Source organism: Myotis nattereri, assembly GCF_964212035.1.
Source record: "Myotis nattereri genome assembly, chromosome: 6".
In the NCBI taxonomy this organism is placed as follows: domain Eukaryota; kingdom Metazoa; phylum Chordata; class Mammalia; order Chiroptera; family Vespertilionidae; genus Myotis; species Myotis nattereri.
Genome location: NC_138081.1, coordinates 2990137 through 3012890, shown reverse-complemented (window position 1 = coordinate 3012890; position 22754 = coordinate 2990137). Strand labels below are relative to the sequence as shown.

Below are 22754 nucleotides of genomic sequence, written 5' to 3'. Positions count from 1 at the left end.
CGCGTTTGAGACTAAGTTTATCTGCCTTCCTCGTGCCCAAGCTCCCAGGTGGGGCTGCACGGGGCAGCGGCAGGAGTGCGAGTGTCGAGTGGCCACGCTGGTCTGCTCCCGGGAGCCAGGGGCACCAACCACATGGGTTCCGAGGCCCCCTTGCCGGGGGCTGCAGGATCAGTCTGTCCTCACAGGCAGGTCTGGCGGCGGAGAAGCGCCAGGTGGGAGGGCTCACGGTTCCCTGGGGCTGGGAGACGCCGCCATCAGCTGCCTGAGGTGAGAGGCCGCCTGGTCCAGTTTCGACAATTCCAGGTGGAGGGAAGAAAGCTGGACAGGCGAGAAGCAGTAAGGATCCGCAGGAGGCCCACCCTCCCGCCACCCTCCTTCCACCCTCCCTCGGGAGGCGGGCTCCCTGGGCAGCCTCCCAGCCTCACCCTCTGCTGTCGCCGAGCCTCGGCCTCCCCCTCTGACGGGGTCCGGGCCACGAGGCCGTCCAGCTGCTTCTGCAACTTGTGCCTTCGGGCAGCCAGCAGAGGCAGATGGGCCTGCGGGTCCACCAGGCCCTGCGGAGGACAGAGGAGTCGCGGCCGCCCTACACCTCCCACACGAAGACCCTCCTCACGGACAGAACTCGCCCTGCCCTCCGCCCCACAGCCTTTCTGACCCTCCCCTGCTCCCCGCTCCTCTGGGCACCTGCAGCTCCATGTAGACCTGAACGCTGTCACTGAGCGGGGCCTGGGCCCAGCCGGAGGGGGCGGCTGCACCTGCGGGCAAGAGGCCCACAGCCCCGCAGCGGCCCAGGGTGCCCAGCGGCTCCAGGAAGGCCTCGAAGACACCCTGCTCTCCAGGCTCGGAGCTCTGCAGCAGCACTGGGGGAAAGGGGCCGGTCAGGGTCAAGGCCTGCCCCCAGCGCTCCCCCTGCCTCGCCAGCCGCTGCTTCTCCCGCAGGCACTGGGAGCCCACGCCACGCCTCACCTCGGGGCCGGGCCTTGGTGAGCTGGTACGTGGCCCGGAGAGCCCTCAGCGCCTGCACGGCCTCCTGGACCCGGGAAAAGCGCCGCTCCAGCTGGGGGCGGTGCCAGCGCTCCTGCAGGCGGGACCAGACTGGGGCTAAGCAGCAGGCTCCTGGGACCCGCCAACTGTCCTGGCTCTGCCCCGCCCACCCGCGCCTCTGCACCACCTCAGGGATGTCACCCGCAAAACCTGGGCACCATCTACGATCTTAGATGATCACTGGCTGTTGTCTGTTCAGTCGCTCTGACTGACGATACCAAACAACCAAAAATAAAATATTTAAAACGTATTATTCAAAACTCACAAAAGCACGTAACTCATAAAACACATCATTTAAAAACTCCATTAAGCTTGAAAATGATTTTTGGGTAAGTTTGTGGCATTCATCCTTTACAGGTTATTAAAGCTTAAAATTGCACAGAGATTTTGGGACATCCTGTTACTAGCATCCACCCTCATCACAGCATGGCACTGCCTGCTACCATTCCGGTTTAACAACAGGGGAAACTGCGGCACGGTCGCTCTTGCCCACGGTGCTAACAGGGCTCCCCGAGGCGCTGCAGAACCCCAAAGCCTCCGCAGTGAAGTGTCAGCTGTTAGTGACCCACAGCTAACCCTTTCGGAAGACCCCCGCCCCGGGCCACCCTGGGGATGTGTGACTCACCAGGCTTTGGGCACTGGGATAGGGGGCAACAGAGATGCTGGGGGCGCGGGGGCCGCCCGGCCCGGGGGGCAGCCTCTGCCAGAGCTCCTCGGCCAGGAAGGGCATGAAGGGGGCCAGCAGGCGGAGACCGACGTCCGCACAGCAGAACAGCACCTGAGGCGGCCCAGGCGGGCGGGGGCCGTGCGACAGCCCCGGCTTCACGGCCTCCTGGGGAGGAAGCCTGCGGGTCACGCCACACCCTGGCCGCCCACAGCCAGGACTGCGGGCACCGCATCGGCTGTCCCATGAGAAGGATAACCCCAGGCAGGATTCTCAGAGGTAGGTGGGTAATCAAACTGTAGGAAGGTTGTGTAACTTAGAAAGAAAACTACTGAGTTTTCTGCTCATCAAAGAGACAGAGTTTTCTAAAAGCCTGAGAAGCAGTGACCTCGGGCAGCGTCCTGAGCTGGCAGCACCCCCGGGACAAGCAGTGGCCATTTCCACCGCCCACCGCCCGGGGAGCCCGCGCTGGGGCAGGGGACACGGGTGCACCCGCTGGCCCTCCCGCGGCCTTAGCTGAGAACCCGGGTGCAGACCATGGCGCTTCCTCCCCGGCCAACCCAGTGCCCAGCTCCCCGGCCTGAACCGAGTCAGAGGCTGAGGAAGAAGCTCCCTCCACCTCCGGGCCTGCCTGTCCGACTGCTTCAGAAGACTCCCCACCTCCCGCCTCCTCTCGCCCAGGCGGCAGGCAGGGCAGGCGCCCCCCGGGAAGGGGAGTCAGGGTTCCCTGGCTCGTCATCTTCGTCCTCACGAAAGGGACCATGGGGAACCCAGCTGAGAGCTCTGCCGGGGACCACTCGCGCTCAGGGCACGAGGGGCAGGCCTGCAGGAGAGCGCGCCGGCCCAGCCCCACTCACCACGTAGACGTCACAGAGGCTGTGGAGCCAGAAGTGGTGCAGGGCATGGGTGGCAAGGGGCAGCTCCCGGGTGAGGAAGCCTCGCTCGCACTCCCGGGCGGTGCGGGCCAGGCGGCTCAGGATCCAGGCGTCCATGGGGGACGTGGGGCACAGCTGCAGACAGAGAGGCTGCAGGTCACGGGAGGGCGACCCCACGCTCCTCCCTTTCCTTCCAGAGGCTGCCTTCCGCCTCAGACGCCTCAGACGGCAGACAAGCCCACGCCAGGCACCTCTCTCCCACCTCCTCTGCAGGCTGCGGTGTGAAGTTCTCCCCTAGGGCGCTGAAGATAAAGCGCAGGGCGTTCCAGACCTTGTTGCAGAAATGTCGGGAGCTCAGGACCTCAGAGACAGACAGGTGCAGGTCCCCCGCTGGGAGGGAGAGAGGAGAGCGCATGCAGGCGGACGCGCTGGCACCGGGCGTCCTCAGCCCTGCCAACCCCTCTTCGCGACCCCAACACCTTGCCTGGCTTACCCAGGGCCCCATGGGAGCACAGGGCGAAGCGCAGGGCATCTGTCCCACACTCGGGGATCCCATGAGGGAAGTCCTTTCTCTGCAACCAGAGGGAGGAGGGGTGGCAGATGCTCATGAGGCTGCAGGGCCAGGAGCCTGGGTCGCAGAGAAAGCCAGCGGCTGTGAGCTAGAGGCCGGATGGGGCAGACACCGGGGACACACCTGCGCTGCAGCTGCGATCGCCTGCTCTGCGGGGTCCAAGTTCCCATCCCTCAGCTTCTCCTGCAGCACCTGGGACAGGTGAGTATTCGCTTGCCTCAGTCCAAGACCCACCCCTACAAGGGTCCCACCCCTGTACCCCCAGCTGGCTCCTCCCCCCACAAACCCCAGCCCTGCCCAGCTCTCATCCTACCTGCAGCTCCGCCCCTCGGATGATGTCCCGTGGGTCCAGCACGTTCCCCAGGGACTTGCTCATCTTCCGGCCCTGCCTGTCCCGAACCATGGAGTGCAGAAGCACCTGGGGCGGGAAGGTGGCAGAAGGCGGCCTGGAGAGCCTTCCCGAGGCCCCGTGGGCTTTAGGGCTGAGGGTGGGGAGGGAATCGGGAGGTGGAGACCACCAAGGCAGGGGTCAGGGCGAGGACAAGGTTGGGGACACGAGCTACCTAGGGACAGGGCACGACAAGGCGTTACCTTGCTGAAGGGGAGCTGCCCCGTGAGCTGGGTCCCCAACATGACCATGCGGCCCACCCAGAACAGCAGGAGGTCGCTGCCGGTCTCCAGAAGTGACAGGGGGTAGAAGCGAGTGAGGTCTGGGGTCTGGGAGGAAAAGACAAGCAGGAACAGGCCCTGGCGCCATCTCCTCAAGACTCGGGCCCACCGTGTCCTTCACCTCCACCCTCCCTCTGCTGACAGGCCCCCCAGCGGCCTCACCTGCTGGGGCCAGCCCAGGGAAGAAAAGGGGAAAAGAGCTGAAGAGAACCACGTGTCCAGGACATCCGGGTCTGCCAAACAGAACCGGAACCTCAGCTTTAGGCCCTCAGCCTGCGCTCAGCCCCACCCCTCCAGGCCCCACCCCTCCAGGCCCCGCCCCTCCAGGCCCCACCCCTCCAGGCCCCGCCCTCACCGCGCTCCAGGGTCAGCTCCGCGCCCGGCCGCCCCGTCAGCGCTGCCGCTGCCTCCCTGGCCTCAGCCTCCGTCCGCCCGACCACCCAGCGGTCCTCCCCGTGGCCCTGCAGAACGAGGCCGTGAGGAGCCGCCGCAGGCGGGAAGCCTGTCCCTGGGTCTCCCAGGGCCTCCGCAGGGAGATACGGGCCGGGAGCCAGGGCAGGGAGGTCACAGGACTGAGGCTGGACCACCGGAGAGACGGCCTGAGCCCCCGCAGGCCCGGGACTCGGGCTCGGCCCCGCCCCGCCCGCCCGCTCCGCCTCCTACCACCTTCCCGGGCTCCCCCACGAGCAGGTAGGCTGGAATCCGATGGCCCCACCACAGCTGCCGGGAGACGCACCAGTCCCTGCCACAGAGCCAGAGCGGAGTGGCTTCTCAGCCGGAGCAGCGCCCCCCCCCCCCGCCCCGCCCCGCCCCCCAGAGCCCCTCTTACTCAGGGCGGGAGAACCAGAGCCGCCAGGTCTTCCGGTGGAAGGATGGGCTCAGCTCCAGGGCCCCCGACTCCACAGCCTGCGGGAGACGCTTCGCAGTGCTCCCGCCCGGCCCACCCTCTGCTTCTCCAGCCCAAAGGGACCTCCCAAACCTCCTGAGAAGACTCTGGGCTTGAGTGAGGACACGAGCCGGCCCTCTGGGCCAGGGCCTCCCTGCCCACAGCGTCCGATTCTGCATCTGCCCAGCGTCCCTCCTCACCTGCGCGGCGCGGGCCGCCATCTCCCGGCAGCGGACGAACCACTGGCTCTTCAGCAGGTACTCCACCACGTCCCCCGAGCGGCTGAAAGGGAGAGGGTTGAGCCCGGGCCCAGCCCTGGCCTCGCCCCAAGGCTCCGGGCCTCGAGGTGCCAGGCCCGCCCTGAGGACACAGCAGCCAGTGACACTGACGCAGGCCTGCGTTCCAGCCCGAGGGGTGCAGCCCCCACGCCCTCCCGGGAGGCTCACCTGCAAATGGGCAGCACCATGGGGTGGCTCTGGAGGCCCCGGAGCAGGCCCCGCTCCCTCAGCGCGGACAGGATCTTCTCCCGGGCCACGAAGCGGTGCAGACCCTGGAAAAGGGGCAGCAAAGCTTCAAGGCCTCCCTGGAAAGGAGAACGGGGCGGGGGTGCCCCCACAGGGTGGGGAACAGTAGCCGGTCCCACCTGCAGCCAGTCCCCACAGGCGGGGGCCATGGTCCCATCCTCCGCAATGACACTCAGGGGGCGCAGGCCGTGGCGGGCCCCCAGCTCGGCGTCAGCAGGGCTGTGCGCTGGAGTCACCTTCACTGCCCCTGGGGAGCAGAGCCCGTGAGCATGGAGGCCGACCAGGCGTAGGCTGTCCATCGTGGCCCATGCCTCCCAGCCCTCCCTCCTCTGTGCCTCCCCTTTGTGACGCCACCACCCAGACAACTCCATATGGGTTCCCGCCTTTCCTCCTCCTCCCAGTCCCCATCCCCAGCTCCCGGCTTCCCTGTGGCACTCACCCGTGCCCACGTGCGGCTGGACAGCAGAGTCTGTGACGAGCGGGAGAAGCTGCCCTGTCAAGGGGTGACGAAGGTGTCGCCCATGTAGATGCTGAAGGGAAGGAGGGGTAAGGACAGGCACATGTGAGCAGAAAGGCCTGGGCAGGGCGGGAGAGCCCTGAGGATAAGGGGGGAGGACCAAGTCAAGAGCCAGAGGGGTCAGCCACCGTTTCTCAAGGGGTTGGGGGGAAGGGGGGTGACTACTGTAGGCTCTGCCGGCCAAGGGGCCAACGCAGCCTCTGGCTCCTCCACCTGCCTCAAGGTAGGCGCACGGACAGGCAGCGTGGATCTGCCCCCGCCAGACCTGGTCAACCCCAGCGAGAGGAAAAGTGCGACATCGAGAAGAGACCGGGCAGCCTCAGAGCCCCTGGAGGGCTGAGCCGGTGGAAGCTGGAGAGAAGGCGCCGCCATGGGGACGGAGGGGAGAGGAAGCTGTGGGCAGGATGGCCAGGGGCAGGGCAGGGCAGGGCATTACTGTGTATCGGGCGTCATCGGGATGAACAGCCACTGCCACGTCTCCAGGCAATGTCTCTGGTCTCGTGGTCCCTACCACGACCTCTGCGTCTGAGGGTAAAATTCAAGCACGTCCAGCTAGTGGCGATTCTCACCCTCACCCCAGACATAGCTGAAGGCAGGAGGACTGGAAAAGGGAGGGGCAGGAGCAGTCAAGGTTGAAATAATGAGACATGAGGAGCCTGGGACAGAGGCGGTGCCTGGAATTCCTGGCAGAAATGGGGATGGGCATTCGGAAAGGCACGGGGCCCAGGGGACCCGGGGACAGTCGGCCCCAATCACAAACGCTGTGCGCCTCCTACCACAAACACCCTCTGACACTCCAGCTCATCTACCAGCCCCGCCAGGAACTGAGCGCACCTCCTGTCCACACCCCACTCCAGAACTGACCTGTCTCCCCCAGGGCCAGCCTCCTGCAGAATTACTCTGAGCTCCCAGGGCCCAGGAGCCAGGCTAAATGCCCACAGAACACAAACACGACCAGGTTCCTCACACCCCTCCCACCAGGCCCACATGGGCTCGAAAAAACAGGGAGGCAGAGGTGAGTGGGTGGCCCTTCCCAGACTGCCTCACCAGGCTCTCCATCCACGGGGAAGGCCACAGAGACCAGGAGGCCGAAAGACACAGGGGTGGGGCAGCCAGGCAGCCGAAGCTCTGTGGGGCCAGGCAGGGACCGGCTCTCCACCTAGCGGGTGGATGAAGCAGGGTCTGAGAGCAGCCCCGTGCAAGGCTCACACCCCGGCCTCCCATCCCCACTCCCCACCCGCCCAGCCTCCCTGCAGCGCATCTATGGGAGCCTTCAGAGGGCGGGGTGGCACCTCCGGGCCCTCACCTAGCACTGCGCAGTGCAGCTGCCGTGGACAGTCACTGAGCCCAGCCACACAGGTGCTGTGCTGACGCCTCCCAGGAGGCCTCACTCCGTCCTCACAGCACCCCAGGGCCTTCCCATCAGCCCCCATGTTCAGATTGCAAAAACTGAAGCTCAGAGCCGCGGACGGCAGGACTTGGACTGAGTCGGGCAGGCTGGCTCCAGACTCTGGGCTTCCACCCGCCACGCGCTCCCCGCGGCCCCTTCTCTTCCCCGCCTCACCTCGACATCCGAGATGGCTGACCTCAAAGCGCACGACCAGTTGACAAGCTGCCGGCTGCGGTACAACAACCCTGCCTTGTGGAGTCGCACGAAAGCTTCCGTCACAGCCACTGAGGAGCCCTAGGATGGTCGAGTGTCCACACCCAACAGCCCCTTCTCAGCCCGCCGCCCTGTTCCGGGCCCCGCCCTCCCACCCTGCTACCCCGACACACCGCCACCCGCCACCCTCGCGATCTCTAAACCCCTCCCACCCCACAGGGCCTGAGGGCACACTCACTGCGTCCATAGTGAAGCACTCTCGGTCCCAGTCCAGGGAGGCGCCCAGAGCTCGCAGCTGCCCACAGATCTCTCCCCCTTTCCTGTGCCCAGAGAGGTTTGTCAGCAAACATGTCCCGAGCACCAACGACCACGCCCAGGGACACCCAGCCACGCTGGGGGCTGGGAGGAGTGCAGCATTGGTCCAGCCTCTGGAAGCTAATGTAGACAGTATGGAGACTTCTAGAACATCAAAAAAGCACAGCCTAGCCGGTGTGGCTCAGTGGTTGAGCATCGACCTATGAACCAGGAGGTCACGGTTCGATCCCTAGTCAGGGCATGTGCCCAGGTTGCAGGCTTGATCCCCAGTGTGGGGTGTGCAAGAGGCAGCCGATCAATGGTTCTCTCTCCATTTATGTTTTCACCTCTCTCTTCCTCTCTGAAATTAATAAAAATATACTTTAAAAGCATAAAGCTCTATAAGAGGGCAGCCGAATTGTGGGAAACCCAGAGCAGCTTTGCAGAGGAGACGGCATGTGCTAGCCGACCTGGGGACACGAGGGCAGGTCAAGCAGAGGGAAGGTGGCAGTGGGTGAGTGGGAGATGATAAAGTCTAGGCCAGGAAAATGGGACCAGTGGGAGCGTGTGAGTGTATATACACACACATACATCAATAAGCACATCTTACTGTATCACTCACACACACACACACACACACACACAGACACACAGACGCACAGGTGCAGAGCTTGGAGACCCCACCAAACACTAAGAGGCTCCAGAGCGCAAGTCTCTGGAAGTTCGGGAAATGAGGGGGACGGGAAGAGCAACCACAGCCGGGAGAGAGGCTGGGAAGCAAGGTCCCAAAGCCATGATCTCGACCCCGGCGCCTGGCACTCACTCCTCCTTCCACTTCCACACCTCCCGGAGGAAGTCTTCCCGGCGCATCTCGTGTCTCCTCAGCCCCCGCTCCTTCCACAGCTGCTTCTCCACCACAGCCTAGGAGATGAGGGGCAGACAGTCAATCGCGTGTCTTGCACCTGGGCAAAGGAAACAGTGGCAAGAGACGTACTTGGGTAGCAATCCCTGCATGATCTGAGCCAGGGACCCACAGCACGCAATCCCCGCGCATCCGGTGCCTGCAACAGAAACACGCACACGCGAAGCCCTGAGCTTACACATTTACCCTCCCTCCTCCCCTTCCCGTCCCCCTCCCGAAACTCAAGCAGCCCCCTGCCCCTCACCAGCGCACAAGCGCGTCCTGGATGGCCACAGTCAGTGCGTGCCCGATGTGCAGGGACCCGGTGACGTTGGGCGGGGGGATGCACATGGAAAAGGTCTCCCCGGTGCTCTGGGGCAGCCTGGTCTAGGAGCCAAGGCAAAGGGCAAGAGAGGGCTGGCCCTTACCTGGGTGAACAGCTCCCTCTGCTGTCCCCGGGCATAAAGGGCTGCAAGTGACAGGGCCAGGGCAGGGGACCTGCCCAGAGGATGTGTGGGGACACTGGAGCAGGAGACAAGCTCCCCCATGAGTTGGCCTTGGGGACTCGCCTGCCCACCTCGGGGACTCCCCGCCAGTACAGACCTGATACTCGGGTTTGAAGAAGCCCTCTCGCACCCACCAAGGGTACCAGGCCGCCTCCACGTAGCGGGGGCTGTAGGCAGCGGGCAGGGGCCGGGAGACATCTGTGGAGGCGGCAGAGCTCCTAAGTCCCCTGCATTTCAGCAGACCGGATGGGCGACGGGAGAGCAAGCTTCTAGCTACCTTTCTTTTCGCCGGGTTCCGTGGGGAGTTCATACAACACTATTTCTTTAGGAGTCCAGGCCTTACTGGATTCTGCAGGTGCCTGAGGGGAGGGAGGGAGGGGCTGCAGTTCCCGGTGCACCCCAGGCACCTGGGGTCCAGTCTCCCCGCCAGCTCCGCCCATGTCTCTCGGGGACCCAAGGACAAGCAGGGCGACCCCAACCTTGCTCTTCCCGGCTAGCCCGGCCTCCAGCGCCGCCTGCTTCTCTCGCAGGCGTTTCTGTTTGGCTTCGCGGTTCCTCCGGGAGGTGGGGGACCCGTAGGGCTCGGACTGGGTAGAAAGGGCATGGGACGCGGGGAGGCCCCGCGAGGGCCTCAGCCCCCAGGGCCGGAAAGAGGCCCGAGGCAGGTGCGGCATCAGCAGGGCTTGGACAGGCACTGAGGACTGGGCGCGCAGCGGGTCACACCCCTGGTCCGCCTTACTCCCTCCCACCCCGCACAGCGCCCGCCAGCACCAGGGGGCCCGTCCCGGCAACCGGACGCGGAGCCACGAGGAGCGCTCTTCCGGGGGCGGGTCAGTTTCTGGCCCCCGATCTACGCACGTGCGAAGAGGGGGTGACCGCTGACACGCGGGAAGGTGAAGGGCTCGGGGATTCGGGGAGATGGCCGCCCCGGCGCGCCGAGCCAGCAGGAATCCGGCCAGCCACCGCGACCTCGGCCTGCCCAGCGCCGCCGCGCGCCCCAGCCCCGCGCGCTCACCCGGCCCCAGGGCGCCCCGCAGCGGCGACGCCGAGGACTGGGCTACCGGAACTGGACCCGCGGCCGCGCGGCGCAGGGGGCAGAGCTCGGCGGGCGCATGCGCGGCAGCCGCGGCCCCGCCCCTCCTCTCCCCTCCCGGCCAATGGGCGCGCGCGGGGGCGGGGCGGCGAGAGGGAGGGGCCGGGCCGCTAGGAGCGCTTTCCGACTTTATTGAACAGTAGCGTCCCCACGTGCAGTTCCCCCAAGTCCCCGGGGCGTCCGGCGCCCGCGTCAGGAGCTGTGCTTCTGCCGCTTCCAGAAGCGCTTGACGTCGCCGTGCCCCGCAGGCGTCACCACCATGAGCCGCTTGGCCGCGTTCTCGAACACCAGCACGCCCAGCTCCCGCGCGTGGGCCAGCAGCAGCTCAAAGTCCACTTGCGACAGGAACTGGTTGTACAGGACGCCTGGGGGAGAGGAGGCAGCCTGAGCCCCCGCCCCAGGGCCCACCACGTCAATGTAGCCCTCTAAGTCTCTTCCTTGGCTCACCCAACCGTATTCAGGGAGGTAACAGTGCGGTAAGAAAACCCGTAGTGCTCACCAAAACCAGAGAGGCGGCCCCTCCCAATTTCCCTCTCCTAATGAAACCCAAATTGCACAGATTTGAGACTCGCCCGGAAATAAAGTGTCTTGTCAGCAAGACAAAACAAAAAATGCATCAATAGCTTTTTCAGGTCATCAAGACGGAACTGTCCTTCCTCTGGCCAAAGGCTAAGGATCAGCCACCAAAGCCACTCACCCTCGGTGAAGCGGAGTCTGTCCCTTTCCAGCTCCCACAGCCGAATCTGGTCTGTGATGGTGGGCGGCAGCACCGGTGTCTGCAGGGCCAGGGGTGGCTGTGAGATTCTGGAACACTGCCCCAGAGGACCCAGCCCTCCACGCGTCCCCCAGATTTTCCAGCGCTTCGTCACCAGTGCAGGGCTGTCAGCCTCCAGCACGTGGTACCTGTCTGTACCTGTTTAAGCATCACTGGGTGGGCCCTTGTCCTTAGGAAATGGATGATCTAAAACAACAGAGAAGAATGAAATCAAGGGCTTGAATAAGAGGGCAGGAAAACTCCCTCGGCCATCACCTATGTCAACGGAACATCAACTCACTGCTTACAAACTCTCAGCCACCGGGCTGTCATCAGCCCGATCCCTGCTCAGCTGTTGTCCCAAGTTGCTGTTCCCACGGACCATGTCTGCCATTCCATCTGCCCTTTGCACAGTCTTATTTTGTTTTTCTTTAAAATAGCAGCACTTATTGTGTGGCAGGCTCGGAGCTCAATGTTTCACTGCTGCTCTCTCACTGAATCCTCCCCACCATCCAGCGAGCTGAAAACTCAGGATTCCCATTTCCCACATGAGGAAACTGAGGCTCAGAAACGAAGCACCTAGCCTGTTTATGCAGCTAGGACAGCCGTGGGCAAACTACGGCCCCGCGGGCCCGATCCAGCCCGTTTGAAATGAATAAAACTAAAAAAAAAAAAAAAAGACCGTACCCTTTTATGTAATGATGCTTACTTTGAATTTATATTAGTTCACACAAACACTCCATCCATGCTTTTGTTCCGGCCCTCCGGTCCAGTTTAAGAACCCATTGTGGCCCTCGAGTCAGAAAGTTTGCCCACCCCTGAGCTAGGAAGTAGTGGTGCCAAGACACAGATCCAGAGCTAGCCCTCATCCCTCCAGTCTTTCCCACGCCTAGAGCCTCAGCTTCTCCTCATGTGCCTGCTCTATGCTCAAGCAGGCAAGCCACACCACCCACTGCACCAGACCTGGTGCTGGCCTTCTCTAAGGGGACCACACAGTCCACGTGCATCCCATCTTCCCGCCACTCCCCCCCCCCCCCAAGCGGGGCTACCTGCTGGGCTGTAATGCCGCTGGCGATGGCCTGCTGCACGCTCTCCCGGGTGACCTGCGCCACCACCATGTTGGGGAAGCGATAGAGCATCTCAGAGAAGAGGGCAATGAGGGCGATCTGCAGCTCCGACTCTGACCGGGGATGGGAAGAGAGGATGAGGAGGCTGCCCTGCACCCAGGCTCCCTCAGCCCTGCCCTCGTGTGATCGGAAGTGTCGGAAAACTGTACACTGTCGGGTAAACTGAAAAAAACTGACGTTTCCTCCGGCCTCCTTCCCTCCCCACTCCCATCCCAACCTGCTCTCCCCGGGCCTCTGTCGCCTCACCTGTGTAGGCGTACAGCCGGTAATTGGTTTCCACGACAATGAAGCCTGGCTGATGCACAGTGCCCCCCGCCCCAGAAACACCCGATGAGAGATTGATGGCCAGGCGTGTGGGGTAGTACCGCCGAGACTTCCTCTGGGAAGGGTGGAGGGAAAGGCAGAGGGCCCTCAGGTGTCATGCCTTCCTTCTTGAGACACCCGATCCCTCCCAGTGCACAGAGCCCCACCCAGCTTCTCTCCCAAGGGACCCAAGTATTCAGTCTGGCACTGCTTTCTGCTGCCTCTCGAAGGCCCTCTCCTTTCTAAAGGCCCTGGCAACATGGACCCATCTCTTCCCTAGAAGCCCTGTGTCTGGGTGCTCATACCTTCCTCTGGAAAACAAGCCCAAACTCACGCAGATGCTGCAGGAAGTTCAACAGAGAATCACTCATACCTTCCACAGAGTAATCCTGGGGAAGAGGTAGCCAGCTGGGGTCCGAAACACCTCCCCTTCTCTCCCTGCCAAGCCCACCCACTCGCTCTCTTTTCCCATCTCTGGCCGTGCTCTGTTCATTCCCATCTTTCACTTTTGCCACACAGCCTCACTTCCCCTTCCCATCTCACCCCTTCAGTTCGCCCACCCAGACCCCCAGCCCCAGCCCCTGCATACCTTGCCCAGAGTAGAGAAGCTGAGCTGGAAGAGGAAGGAGAGGATCTCCACTAGGTCCATGCCCCGACTCTGAGGAGGGTGGGCAGAGACAAGGAGCAGAGGGTCAGGGAGCTGTCTGTTGGCAGCAGCCTCGGAGGGGGCCTTGGGAAGAGCCGCCCCTCACCTGGGCCGTCTGCAGGTACTGCAGCATGAAGTACCAGAGCTGGGCGGGGGTGTCCAGCAACAGGAACTGGAAGCCAGCAGAGGTGATGCAGGGCGGCTCTCCAGGCTCAGCACTGGGGGCGGGAGAGGGATGGGAGAGGCGTGCAGAGGAAGGCCACAATCCCCACTGGTCCTCTCACGCCTTCTGGTTTATCTCTGGCCGCACTCCATTCAACTCTCCTTTCTCAGTCAAGCCCCTCCACTCCTGACCTCCCAGACACTCCGTTCAGCAGGCAAAGGCAGGCGAAGCAGGGCACTGTCGTGCCTTTGGCTTCCTCACCTCTTCATCAGCCCCGCCTGGCTGAGGAGCTGAGCCAAGTCCTGGCTGACGGCGGCACTGGGGGAGCCCACCATGAAGTGCAGGACCACCTGAGGGAGGGGAGAGAGCAGATGCCTCGAGGGCCCACGGGAAGGAGCACGAGCAGAGACACACAGAGCCCCCAGGCCTCACCTCCCATCGCTCCTCGGCGTACTTATCCAGCGCGGGGACGTCCCGGGCATGCTTGTCTGGTCCTAGCTGACTTGTGTCATCAGACCAGGCCTTGCCCCTATGCCCGGACAGGCCAAGAGTAAGGAGCCCTGCCTGTGTCCCATGCCCACCTCTGCCCTCCTTCCACCCTCGTCCCCAGGGGCCACGAGTGGGAGGTCTTCCCCATGCTGTGAGCCACACCCGGCCCGACTCATTCCTAACGGGACTCCCGAAGGAGGCCCTCAGGTCCGGAGGCCCTGGCCCGGCTCAGGAAGATCAGGAAGGACATACCCACCCAGAAGCGCAGTGCGGAGGTTCTGGCGGAAGACGGGGTTGAGGATGAGGCCCTGGAGACCACCAGGAAGCAGCTGCGTGTGCCAGATCCGGAGGCCGCTCAGCAGCCCTGTACTTTCCTCCTGAGCTCTGACACAGAAACAGAGAGTGAGGGGGTGTCTGGAGAACAAAAAAAGGAGGCTCCGAATGGCCTCCATTCCTACCTTTTCTGAACTGGCGTTCCTCGGGTCACTGTTTCTGGGTGAATCAGTGTCTTCTTAAGGCAAATTTCTGTACTGCAGCACTTACCAGAGCCTCATTACAGACATCACAACTCTCCCCGAGGGAAATCAGCATGCCAAGCTTCCCAGACTCATTCAGTTACAAGTTTTGTGCTGTACCCATTACTATTCCTGAAAATGTCCCCGGGAACAGCAGTTTGGGAAATCTAGCTGTTGAGAATGCAGCAGACTCACTTGCTGAATTCCTTCTTCACCCACAGGGCCACAGCAGCTTGTGGCAAAGGCTGCTCCAGAAAGAGCATCCGCATCACCCAGTTCTTAGCCAACGACGGGAGCTCCCTGCAGGGGGCAGAGACAAAATGTTAGTGTCAGCAACTGCTCTCCACCCGCACCTCAGCCTCTCACCCCCACAGCCTTACCCGTCTCGCCGTCCCACAAACACCATCTGTTTTGACCTGATACACTTTAATCTCCAAGCCCCTTAGAATTATGCTCCTACCCACGATGACTTGCCCCAGTCTGCAGGCCCATTGCAATGCCCACCATGGTGCCTGTCAGGACGGGCAGCCTCACCTGAACACAGCCAGACAGGTGGCAGGGTGCCCGTAGAGTCGGTCCAGCACCCCAGGGCTCAGGCCCCCAAGGAACTCCTGCAGGTTCCTGCACTGTAGGTGTGCTCGGTTCAGTCCACCCCGCGACGGGGTGCTCTCCATCACCTGAGATGCAAGTGTTGGAAACGCTGCCCACAATGTGTGCCAACGTCACCCCTCGCCTTTCGCATCCAGGTCCCAGACCCACTGGCCCCCGCCATGACCCATCTTTTCTCCGGTTTCCCTTTCCATGTCATTCATCTCTTGTTCCTCCCAAACCCGACTGACTTCTCCCTCTCCTGCCTCCTCACCCCACTTCTGGCCACACCTCCAGTCTTCTCTTAATGTCCAAGCAACAGACTGTTAATTGTCCCATATTTTCAAAATCATTTTGTATTTCGGCAATTTGTCTCGTCTTTACTAAGCAGTGGCCTCTCCTGGTCAGAGCAGCCCCTTCGCTCCACACCTGTCAGGCCTTCCCACCCACTGGCCCACGCCTCTCGCTGGCCACGGCAACAAGCTTCCTCTCCCTCCGTGTCGCCCCAGTCTAAGTCCACCTCCTTCCTCTTCCTCCCCCCAAGACTACGGCTTCACCCCATTCAACCTGGTCCACCACGTCCGATCTAACTTCCCACTTTCCTCCCACTCCTCCCTCGCACTCCCCGCTCCTGCCCTCCGCCATCCGCTCTCCCGGCCCCTTACCACTCTGTCGACCCCAACTCGTGTACGTCGCTTAATCGGAATCAATGTCTCGCACTGGCTCCAGGAAATAGGGGAAAGGACGGTTAAAAATTAGAGAAAAGCGTAGGAGAGCGACGAAGGCTTTCACAGACAGGGGTCCCGAGCGGAGGATTCAGAAGAGAAGGGAAGGAGTGGAAAAGTAGGGAGGATCAGAGCAGGCGCTGCACCCGACCGCCGCGGGGCGTACTGGGATTTGGAGTTTTGCTCTTGTCCACCCAACAAGCTGGCTGAAGCGCGTCTGACTACAACTCCCAAAAGGCACCGCGGAGAAACAGCAAGGAAAGAGAGCCCGGGACACCCGAGCCCGGGACACTTGGTTCCGCGTCGCTCTCCACTCTCGCCGCCCCTCGGCATGTCTAACCCACCGGCAGGCTAGGCGGCCCGAGGGCTTCCTGGCGGAGGCGCGCAGACAGCTCGGTGGTGAGGCTCTTAGTTTTAAAGACCTAGGAACGGGGTTCCTTGGACTCCGTTGCTCCCGGTAAAATTGTGATACTGCGCTCCCCAGAGCGGTTAGGAGTTGTCAGTGGCCACATCCGCCATGCCGTCCCCCCTCCCCGTCCTGTAGTTAGAAGATCCTAGTCAATACAGTGTTTAACACAGTTGCCCTGATTTGATTGATGAACCTATTCAGGAAAAGGGAACGGGCGTCTTCAGCCAAGACGAAAGCTACACACTTCCCTAAATTCGTAAAAGGCCAGTTTTATTCCCGTTTTACAGACTACAAGGCCGAAGGCCAGTGAGATCTAGTGTTTTCCCAGGACCGGACAGTGGGAAGCACCGAAGCAGGGACCTAAGGGCATGTGCCCTGGACCAGGGACTAACTGTGTAACCGTCCTGTTTGCTTTGTTGTTTCTTTCTTTAGCAATTAATGTTTAAAGTCCTCAAAGAAGGCCACAAAATTAACAAAGCTTCTCTATGAAAATGTTAAGTAAAGTTAAAAGACAAACTACAATCTGGGAAGAAGTATTTGATAAAATGGACAAAATACAAAGAGCCCTTATAAAGCAATAAGAAAAAGAAACCGCATAGTGCAAAGACTGATAAGAGAAATAACAGGCAGAAACAAGAAATACAAGGGAAAACCTCTCAACTTCACTGGTAATTCAGAAAAAAGTGAACTAAAGAAACAATCACATCCAATTTAAAAAGAATCAAGAACTGTCCCCCTCGATGTTAGTTTAGCCTTGGTGCGTGCGCATGTGAGCATACTCACACACTTTACCTGATAAGCATGCTTTTTTAAGGGCAATTTAGCAACTCCCCCTTTAAGAATGTTTCATACTAGAATTCTACCACCTAGGTACAGAGATATACATGCAAAGATGTTTCTGGAAGTGTGTTTGTCGTGTTAGGAAAACAATGGAAACAGCCCAAGCGTCCATCACTAGGAGGTGGTTAGACAAGATGTGGGTCTTTGCAACATAAAGAATACTGGCCAGCACTTAGGAGAGGAGGTACAGTGGTGACCTGGAGCTCCGCACTACCTGTCACGAGGGAAGAAAAGCAGATTACAAAACGGCACGCCTACCCTAGGCCATCTTTTTTTCTTTTAATATATTTTATTGATTTCTTACAGAGAGGAAGGGAGAGGGACAGAGAGTTAGAAACATCGATGAGAGAGAAACATCGATCAGCTGCCTCCTGCACACTCCCTACTGGGGATGTGCCCGCAACCAAGGTACATGCCCTTGGCCGGAATCAAATCTGGGACCCCTCAGTCCGCAGGCCGACGCTCTATCTACTGAGCCAAACCGGTTAGGGCCCTAGGCCATCTTTGTACAAGCTTTCACGTGTGTGTAAAACTCAACTAGGGCATATGCTTCATGTTAATGGAAGAGAGAAGGTGGGGCTGGCAGACCAGGCCACATGTAAGGAAAGCTCTGAGGCTACTGAGCTGCTAGCCACCTGTAGCTATTTCAATTCAAATTAAAACATTTACAATGTAGTTCTCAGTCACACAGCCCGTTTCAAGTACTCAGCGGTGGCTTACCTGTTGCCCAGCGCAGGTGTAGCCGTCTCCTGGTCACAGAGTTCTCTTGGAGTTTCCTGCTCGAAGGGATGCAGTGGCGAGGGCACATGTTGCTGGCAGGAACTGAGCAGGCTGATTCCTGGAACTGGCCTTCAGGAAGAAATCAGCCTGGGCTCCTAGGAGCTGACTTGTAGAAAGCTCCCTGATTTAGGGCCATCCAATCTGTGCTCCAAACTTGCTGTTGAAATAGGAATTTGGGGAGGTGAAGAAGGCAGGTATAGGGAATTTTTAAAATTAAGGGGGTCCATGAAAGAAACACAAGGCTTCAGAGTTGCAAAAGAGTACATTTCCATAAGACAAGGGAGCAGGGAGCCAGCAGAAGTTACGTGTCCATAAGACAAGGGAACTGGGAATAGCCAAAGGTCTATATTTACAAAATAAAGGAGGGCCTCACATGTCCCATGTGAGGTTTAACCTTTGAGCTCAGTAGTTGCTATAGTGACCAAATCAAAGTGGAATAGTGGCCAATCAGAGGGGATATCAAGGCACAAAAACTGCAGCCTTTATAAACGGGGGGGGGGGGGCGAGGGGGGGGGAGGAACTCTGTGGGACCCTTTCCCCCTCTCCACGTGGGAGTCTGTGCTGTGAGATTCTTTCCCCTTCCCATGTGAGAGTCTGTACTTGTTCTTCAATAAATTTCCGCCTTTGCTATACCACCTTCCGTCCGTGGATTCATTCTTCGACTCCTACGGACAAAGAATCTGGGGAAGCCATCCTGCCCAGGGGAATACCGTGTGTTCCAGTCCAAAAATCCCCTGTCACTGTGATGTAGAGTGAGCGGCGTCCCCTCAGGCAGCATTCTGGAGAATGAGCAGACATCCAGCAGCCCACAGTCTGCTTCTCAGCAGCACTGCCCTCTGTAGCTGTGTCCTCTGCAGCTGTGCCCCCTCTACAGCTCTGTCCTCTGTAGCTGTGCCTCCTCTGCAGCTGTGTCCCCTGTGCAGCTGTGCCACCCTCTGCAGATGTGCCCCCTCTGCAGCTGTGCCCCCTCTGCAGCTGTGCCCCACTCTGCAGCTGTGCCCGCCCCTGCAGCTGTGCCCCCTCTGCAGCTGTGCCCCCTCTGCAGCTGTGTCCCCCTCTGCAGCTGTGTCCCCCTCTGCAGCGGTGTCCCCCTCTGCAGCTGTGCCCCCTCTGCAGCTGTGCCCCCTCTGCAGCTGTGTCCCCCTCTGCAGCTGTGTCCCCCTCTGCAGCTGTGCACCCTCTGCAGCGGTGTGCCCCTCTACAGCTGTGTCCCCCTCGGCAGCCGGGTCCCCCTCTGCAGCCGTGTCCCCATCTGCAGCTGTGCCCCTTCTGCAGCTATGCCCCCTCTGCAGCTATGCTCTCTACAGCCGTGTGCCCCTCTGCAGCTGTGCCCCCCTCTGCAGCTGTGCCCCCTCTGCAGCTGTGCCCCCCTCTGCAGCTGTGCCCCATCTGCAGCTGTGCCCCCTCTGCAGCTGTGTCCCCCTCGACAGCTGTGTCCCCCTCTGCAGCTGTGCCCCCTCTGCAGCGGTGTCCCCCTCTGCAGCCGTGTCCCCCTCGGCAGCCGTGTCCCCCTCTGCAGCTGTGCCCCCTCTGCAGCTGTGCCCCCTCTGCAGCTGTGTCACCCTCTGCAGCTGTGTCGCCCTCTGCAGCGGTGTCCCCCTCTGCAGCTGTGCCCCCCTCTGCAGCTGTGCCCCCTCTGCAGCTGTGTCCCCCTCTGCAGCTGTGCCCCCTCGGCAGCTGTGCCCCCTCTGCAGCTGTGTCCCCCTCTGCAGCTGTGTCCCCCTCTGCAGCTGTGCCCCCCTCTGCAGCTGTGTCCCCCTCTGCAGCTGTGCCCCCTCTGCAGCTGTGTCCCCCTCTGCAGCTGTGCCCCCTCTGCAGCTGTGCCCCCTCTGAAGCTGTGTCCCCCTCTGCAGCTGTGTCCCCCTCTGCAGCTGTGCACCCTCTGCAGCGGTGTGCCCCTCTGCAGCTGTGTCCCCCTCGGCAGCCGTGTCCCCCTCTGCAGCCGTGTCCACATCTGCAGCTGTGCCCCTTCTGCAGCTATGCCCCATCTGCAGCTATGCTCTCTACAGCCGTGTGCCCCTCTGCAGCTGTGTCGCCCTCTGCAGCTGTGTCCCCCTTTGCAGCTGTGCCCCCCTCTGCAGTTGTGCCCCGCTCTGCAGCTGTGTCCCCCTCTGCAGCCGTGTCCCCCTCTGCAGCAGTGCCCCCCTCTGCAGCTATGCCCCGCTCTGCAGCTGTGTCCCCCTCTGCAGCTGTGCACCCCTCTGCAGCTGTGCCCCGCTCTGCAGCTGTGTCCCCCTCTGCATCTGGGCCCCCCACTGCAGCTGTGCCCCCCTCTGCAGCTGTGTCCCCCTCTACCGCTGTGCCCCCCTCTGCAGCTGTGTCCCCCTCTACCGCTGTGCCCCGCTCTGCAGCCGTGTCCCCCTCTGCAGCTGTGCCCCGCTCTGCAGCCGTGTCCCCCTCTGCAGCTGTGTCCCCCTCTGCAGCTGTGTCCCCTCTGCAGCTGTGCCCCCCTCTGCAGCTGTGTCCCCGTCTGCTGCTGTGTCCCCCACTGCAGCTGTGTCCCCCTCAGCAGCTGTGCCCCCGTCTGCAGCTGTGTCCCCCTCTGCTGTTGTGTCCCCCTGAGCAGCTGTGCCCCGCTCTGCAGCTGTGTCCCCCTTGCAGCTGTGCCCCCTCTACAGCTGTGCCCCCCTCTGCAGCTGTGATCCCCTCTGCAGCTGTGCTCCCCTCTGCAGTTTTGCCCTCTACAGCTGTGTCCCCCTCTGCAGCTGTGTCCCCCTCTGCAGCTGTGTCCCCCTCTGCAGCTGTGCCCTCTACAGCCGGGGCCCCCTCTGCAGCTGTGTCCCCCTCTGCAGGTGTGCCCAGCTCTGCACCTGTGTCCCCCTCTGCAGCTGTGCCACGCTCTGCATCTGTGCCCCGCTCTGCAGCTGTGTCCCCCTCTGCAGCTGTGCCCCCCTCTGCAGCTGTGCCCCCCTCTGCAGCTGTGCCCCCCTCTGCAGCTGTGCCCTCTACAGCTGTGTCCCCCTCTGCAGCTGTGCCCCCTCTGCAGCTGTGCTCCCCTCTGCAGCTGTGCCCTCTACAGCTGTGTCCCCTCTGCAGCTGTGTCCCCCTCTACAGCTGTGCCCCCCTCTGCAGCTGTGCCCTCTACAGCTGTGTCTTCTCTGCAGCTGTGTCCCCCTCTGCAGCTGTGTCCTCTACAGCTGTGTCCCCCACTGCAGCTGTGTCCCCCACTGCAGCTGTGTCCCCCTCTGCAGCTGTGCCCTCTACAGCCATGTCAACCTCTGGAGCTGTGTCCCCCTCTGCAGCCGTGTCCCCCGTCTGCAGCTGTGCCCCCGTCTGCAGCTGTGTCCCCCTCTGCTGCTGTGTCCCCCACTGCAGCGGTGCCCCCCTCTGCAGCTGTGTCCCCCTCTGCGGCTGTGCCCCCCTCTGCAGCTGTGCCCACTCTGCAGCTGTGCCCCCCTCTGCAGCTGTGCCCCCCTCTGCAGCTGTGTCCCCTCTGCAGCTGTGCTCACCTCTGCAGCTGTGTCCCCCTCTGCAGCTGTGCCCCCTCTGCAGCTGTGCCCCCCTCTGCAGCTGTGCCCGCCTCTGCAGCTGTGCCCCCTCTGCAGCTGTGCTCCCTCTGTAGCTGTGTCCCCCTCTGCAGCTGTGTCCCCCTCTGCAGCGGTGTCCCCCTCTGCAGCCGTGTCCCCCTCGGCAGCCGTGTGCCCCTCTGCAGCTATGCCCCCTCTGCAGCTGTGTCCCCCTCTGCAGCTGTGCCCCCTCTGCAGCGGTGTCCCCCTCTGCAGCCGTGTCCGCCTCGGCAGCCGTGTCCCCCTCTGCAGCTGTGCCCCCTCTGAAGCTGTGCCCCCTCTGCAGCTGTGCTCCCTCTGAAGCTGTGTCCCCCTCTGCAGCTGTGTCCCCCTCTGCAGCGGTGTCCCCCTCTGCAGCTGTGCCCCCCTCTGCAGCTGTGCCCCCTCTGCAGCTGTGTCCCCCTCTGCAGCTGTGCCCCCTCTGCAGCTGTGCCCCCTCTGCAGCTGTGTCCCCCTCTGCAGCTGTGTCCCCCTCTGCAGCTGTGCACCCTCTGCAGCGGTGTGCCCCTCTGCAGCTGTGTCCCCCGCGGCAGCCGTGTCCCCCTCTGCAGCCGTGTCCCCATCTGCAGCTGTGCCCCTTCTGCAGCTATGCCCCCTCTGCAGCTATGCTCTCTACAGCCGTGTGCCCCTCTGCAGCTGTGTCGCCCTCTGCAGCTGTGTCCCCCTTTGCAGCTGTGCCCCCCTCTGCAGTTGTGCCCCGCTTTGCAGCTGTGTCCCCCTCTGCAACAGTGCCCCCCTCTGCAGCTATGCCCCGCTCTGCAGCTGTGTCCCCCTCTGCAGCTGTGCCCCGCTCTGCAGCTGTGCCCCCCTCTGCAGCTGTGCCCCCCTCTGCATCTGGGCCCCCCTCTGCAGCTGTGCCCCCCTCTGCAGCTGTGTCCCCCTCTACCGCTGTGCCCCCTCTGCAGCTGTGCCCCGCTCTGCAGCCGTGTCCCCCTCTGCAGCTGTGTCCCCCTCTGCAGCTGTGTCCCCTCTGCAGCTGTGCCCCCCTCTGCAGCTGTGTCTCCGTCTGCTGCTGTGTCCACCACTGCAGCTGTGCCCCCGTCTGCAGCTGTGTCCCCCTCTGCTGTTGTGTCCCCCTGAGCAGCTGTGCCCCGCTCTGCAGCTGTGTCCCCCTCTGCAGCTGTGCCCCCTCTGCAGCTGTGCCCCCCTCTGCAGCTGTGACCCCCTCTGCAGCTCTGCTCCCCTCTGCAGTTCTGCCCTCTACAGCTGTGTCCCCCTCTGCAGCTGTGTCCCCCTCTGCAGCTGTGTCCCCCTCTGCAGCTGTGCCCTCTACAGCCGTGGCCCCCTCTGCAGCTGTGTCCCCCTCTGCAGGTGTGCCCCGCTCTGCACCTGTGTCCCCCTCTGCAGCTGTGCCACGCTCTGCATCTGTGCCCCGCTCTGCAGCTGTGTCCTCTCCAGCTGTGTCCCCCACTGAAGCTGTGTCCCCCACTGCAGCTGTGTCCCCCTCTGCAGCTGTGCCCTCTACAGCCATGTCAACCTCTGGAGCTGTGTCCCCCTCTGCAGCCGTGCCCCCCGTCTGCAGCTGTGTCCCCCTCTGCTGCTGTGTCCCCCACTGCAGCGGTGCCCCCCTCTGCAGCTCTGTCCCCCTCTGCGGCTGTGCCCCCCTCTGCAGCTGTGCCCACTCTGCAGCTGTGCCCCCCTCTGCAGCTGTGCCCCCCTCTGCAGCTGTGTCCCCTCTGCAGCTGTGCTCACCTCTGCAGCTGTGTCCCCCTCTGCAGCTGTGCCCCCTCTGCAGCTGTGCCCCCCTCTGGAGCTCTGCCCG

General features: G+C 62.2%; 2 protein-coding genes across 5 annotated transcripts; both read right to left on the bottom strand.

The window, feature by feature from the left end:
- On the bottom strand, positions 1-10077 carry VARS2 (valyl-tRNA synthetase 2, mitochondrial). The gene is given in 30 exon segments (XM_081094470.1): positions 1-236; positions 238-318; positions 426-554; positions 685-860; positions 967-1078; positions 1670-1876; positions 2566-2718; positions 2846-2973; positions 3077-3155; positions 3278-3346; positions 3468-3572; positions 3746-3871; positions 3986-4056; positions 4179-4284; positions 4490-4565; positions 4653-4729; positions 4910-4991; positions 5156-5259; positions 5353-5480; positions 5673-5763; positions 6187-6275; positions 6798-6909; positions 7315-7434; positions 7592-7673; positions 8471-8568; positions 8642-8708; positions 8814-8935; positions 9152-9252; positions 9332-9413; positions 9534-10077. Coding segments are annotated over 30 exon segments (3225 nt in total). The 5' UTR covers positions 9729-10077; the 3' UTR covers positions 1-179.
- Positions 10078-10257: 180 nt separating this feature from the next.
- Positions 10258-15992, bottom strand: GTF2H4 (general transcription factor IIH subunit 4). 4 transcript variants are annotated; one of them, XM_081094466.1, is made up of 14 exons: positions 15398-15992; positions 14679-14821; positions 14340-14444; positions 13882-14013; positions 13573-13669; positions 13402-13490; positions 13084-13195; positions 12921-12989; positions 12637-12720; positions 12275-12407; positions 11951-12081; positions 11061-11108; positions 10845-10923; positions 10258-10512 (listed from the first exon to the last, which is right to left on the bottom strand). In XM_081094466.1, the coding sequence occupies exons 2-14, from the start codon at positions 14816-14818 to the stop codon at positions 10340-10342; spliced, it is 1392 nt and encodes a 463-aa protein (XP_080950592.1). In that variant the 5' UTR covers positions 14819-14821; positions 15398-15992; the 3' UTR covers positions 10258-10339. The 4 variants fall into 4 exon arrangements, with proteins under 4 accessions (XP_080950592.1, XP_080950594.1, XP_080950595.1 ...); XM_081094468.1 differs by having other exon boundaries at positions 13886-14013; positions 15398-15614; XM_081094469.1 differs by lacking the exon at positions 13573-13669 and having other exon boundaries at positions 13886-14013; positions 15398-15614.
- Positions 15993-22754: the final 6762 nt, after the last annotated feature.

What these genes read in the sequence shown, in the direction of transcription:
- GTF2H4 (XM_081094466.1), bottom strand. Translation starts at nt 14,818, where the DNA reads ATGGAGAGCACCCCGTCGCGGGGTGGACTGAACCGAGCACACCTACAG. An exon ending in CAGGCGGGGCTGATGAAGAG is followed by an intron (nt 13,196 to 13,401) that starts GTGAGGAAGCCA and finishes TCCCGCCCCCAG; the next exon opens with TGCTGAGCCTGGAGAGCCGC. An exon ending in CCGGCTGTACGCCTACACAG is followed by an intron (nt 12,082 to 12,274) that starts GTGAGGCGACAG and finishes ATCCCCGGTCAG; the next exon opens with AGTCGGAGCTGCAGATCGCC.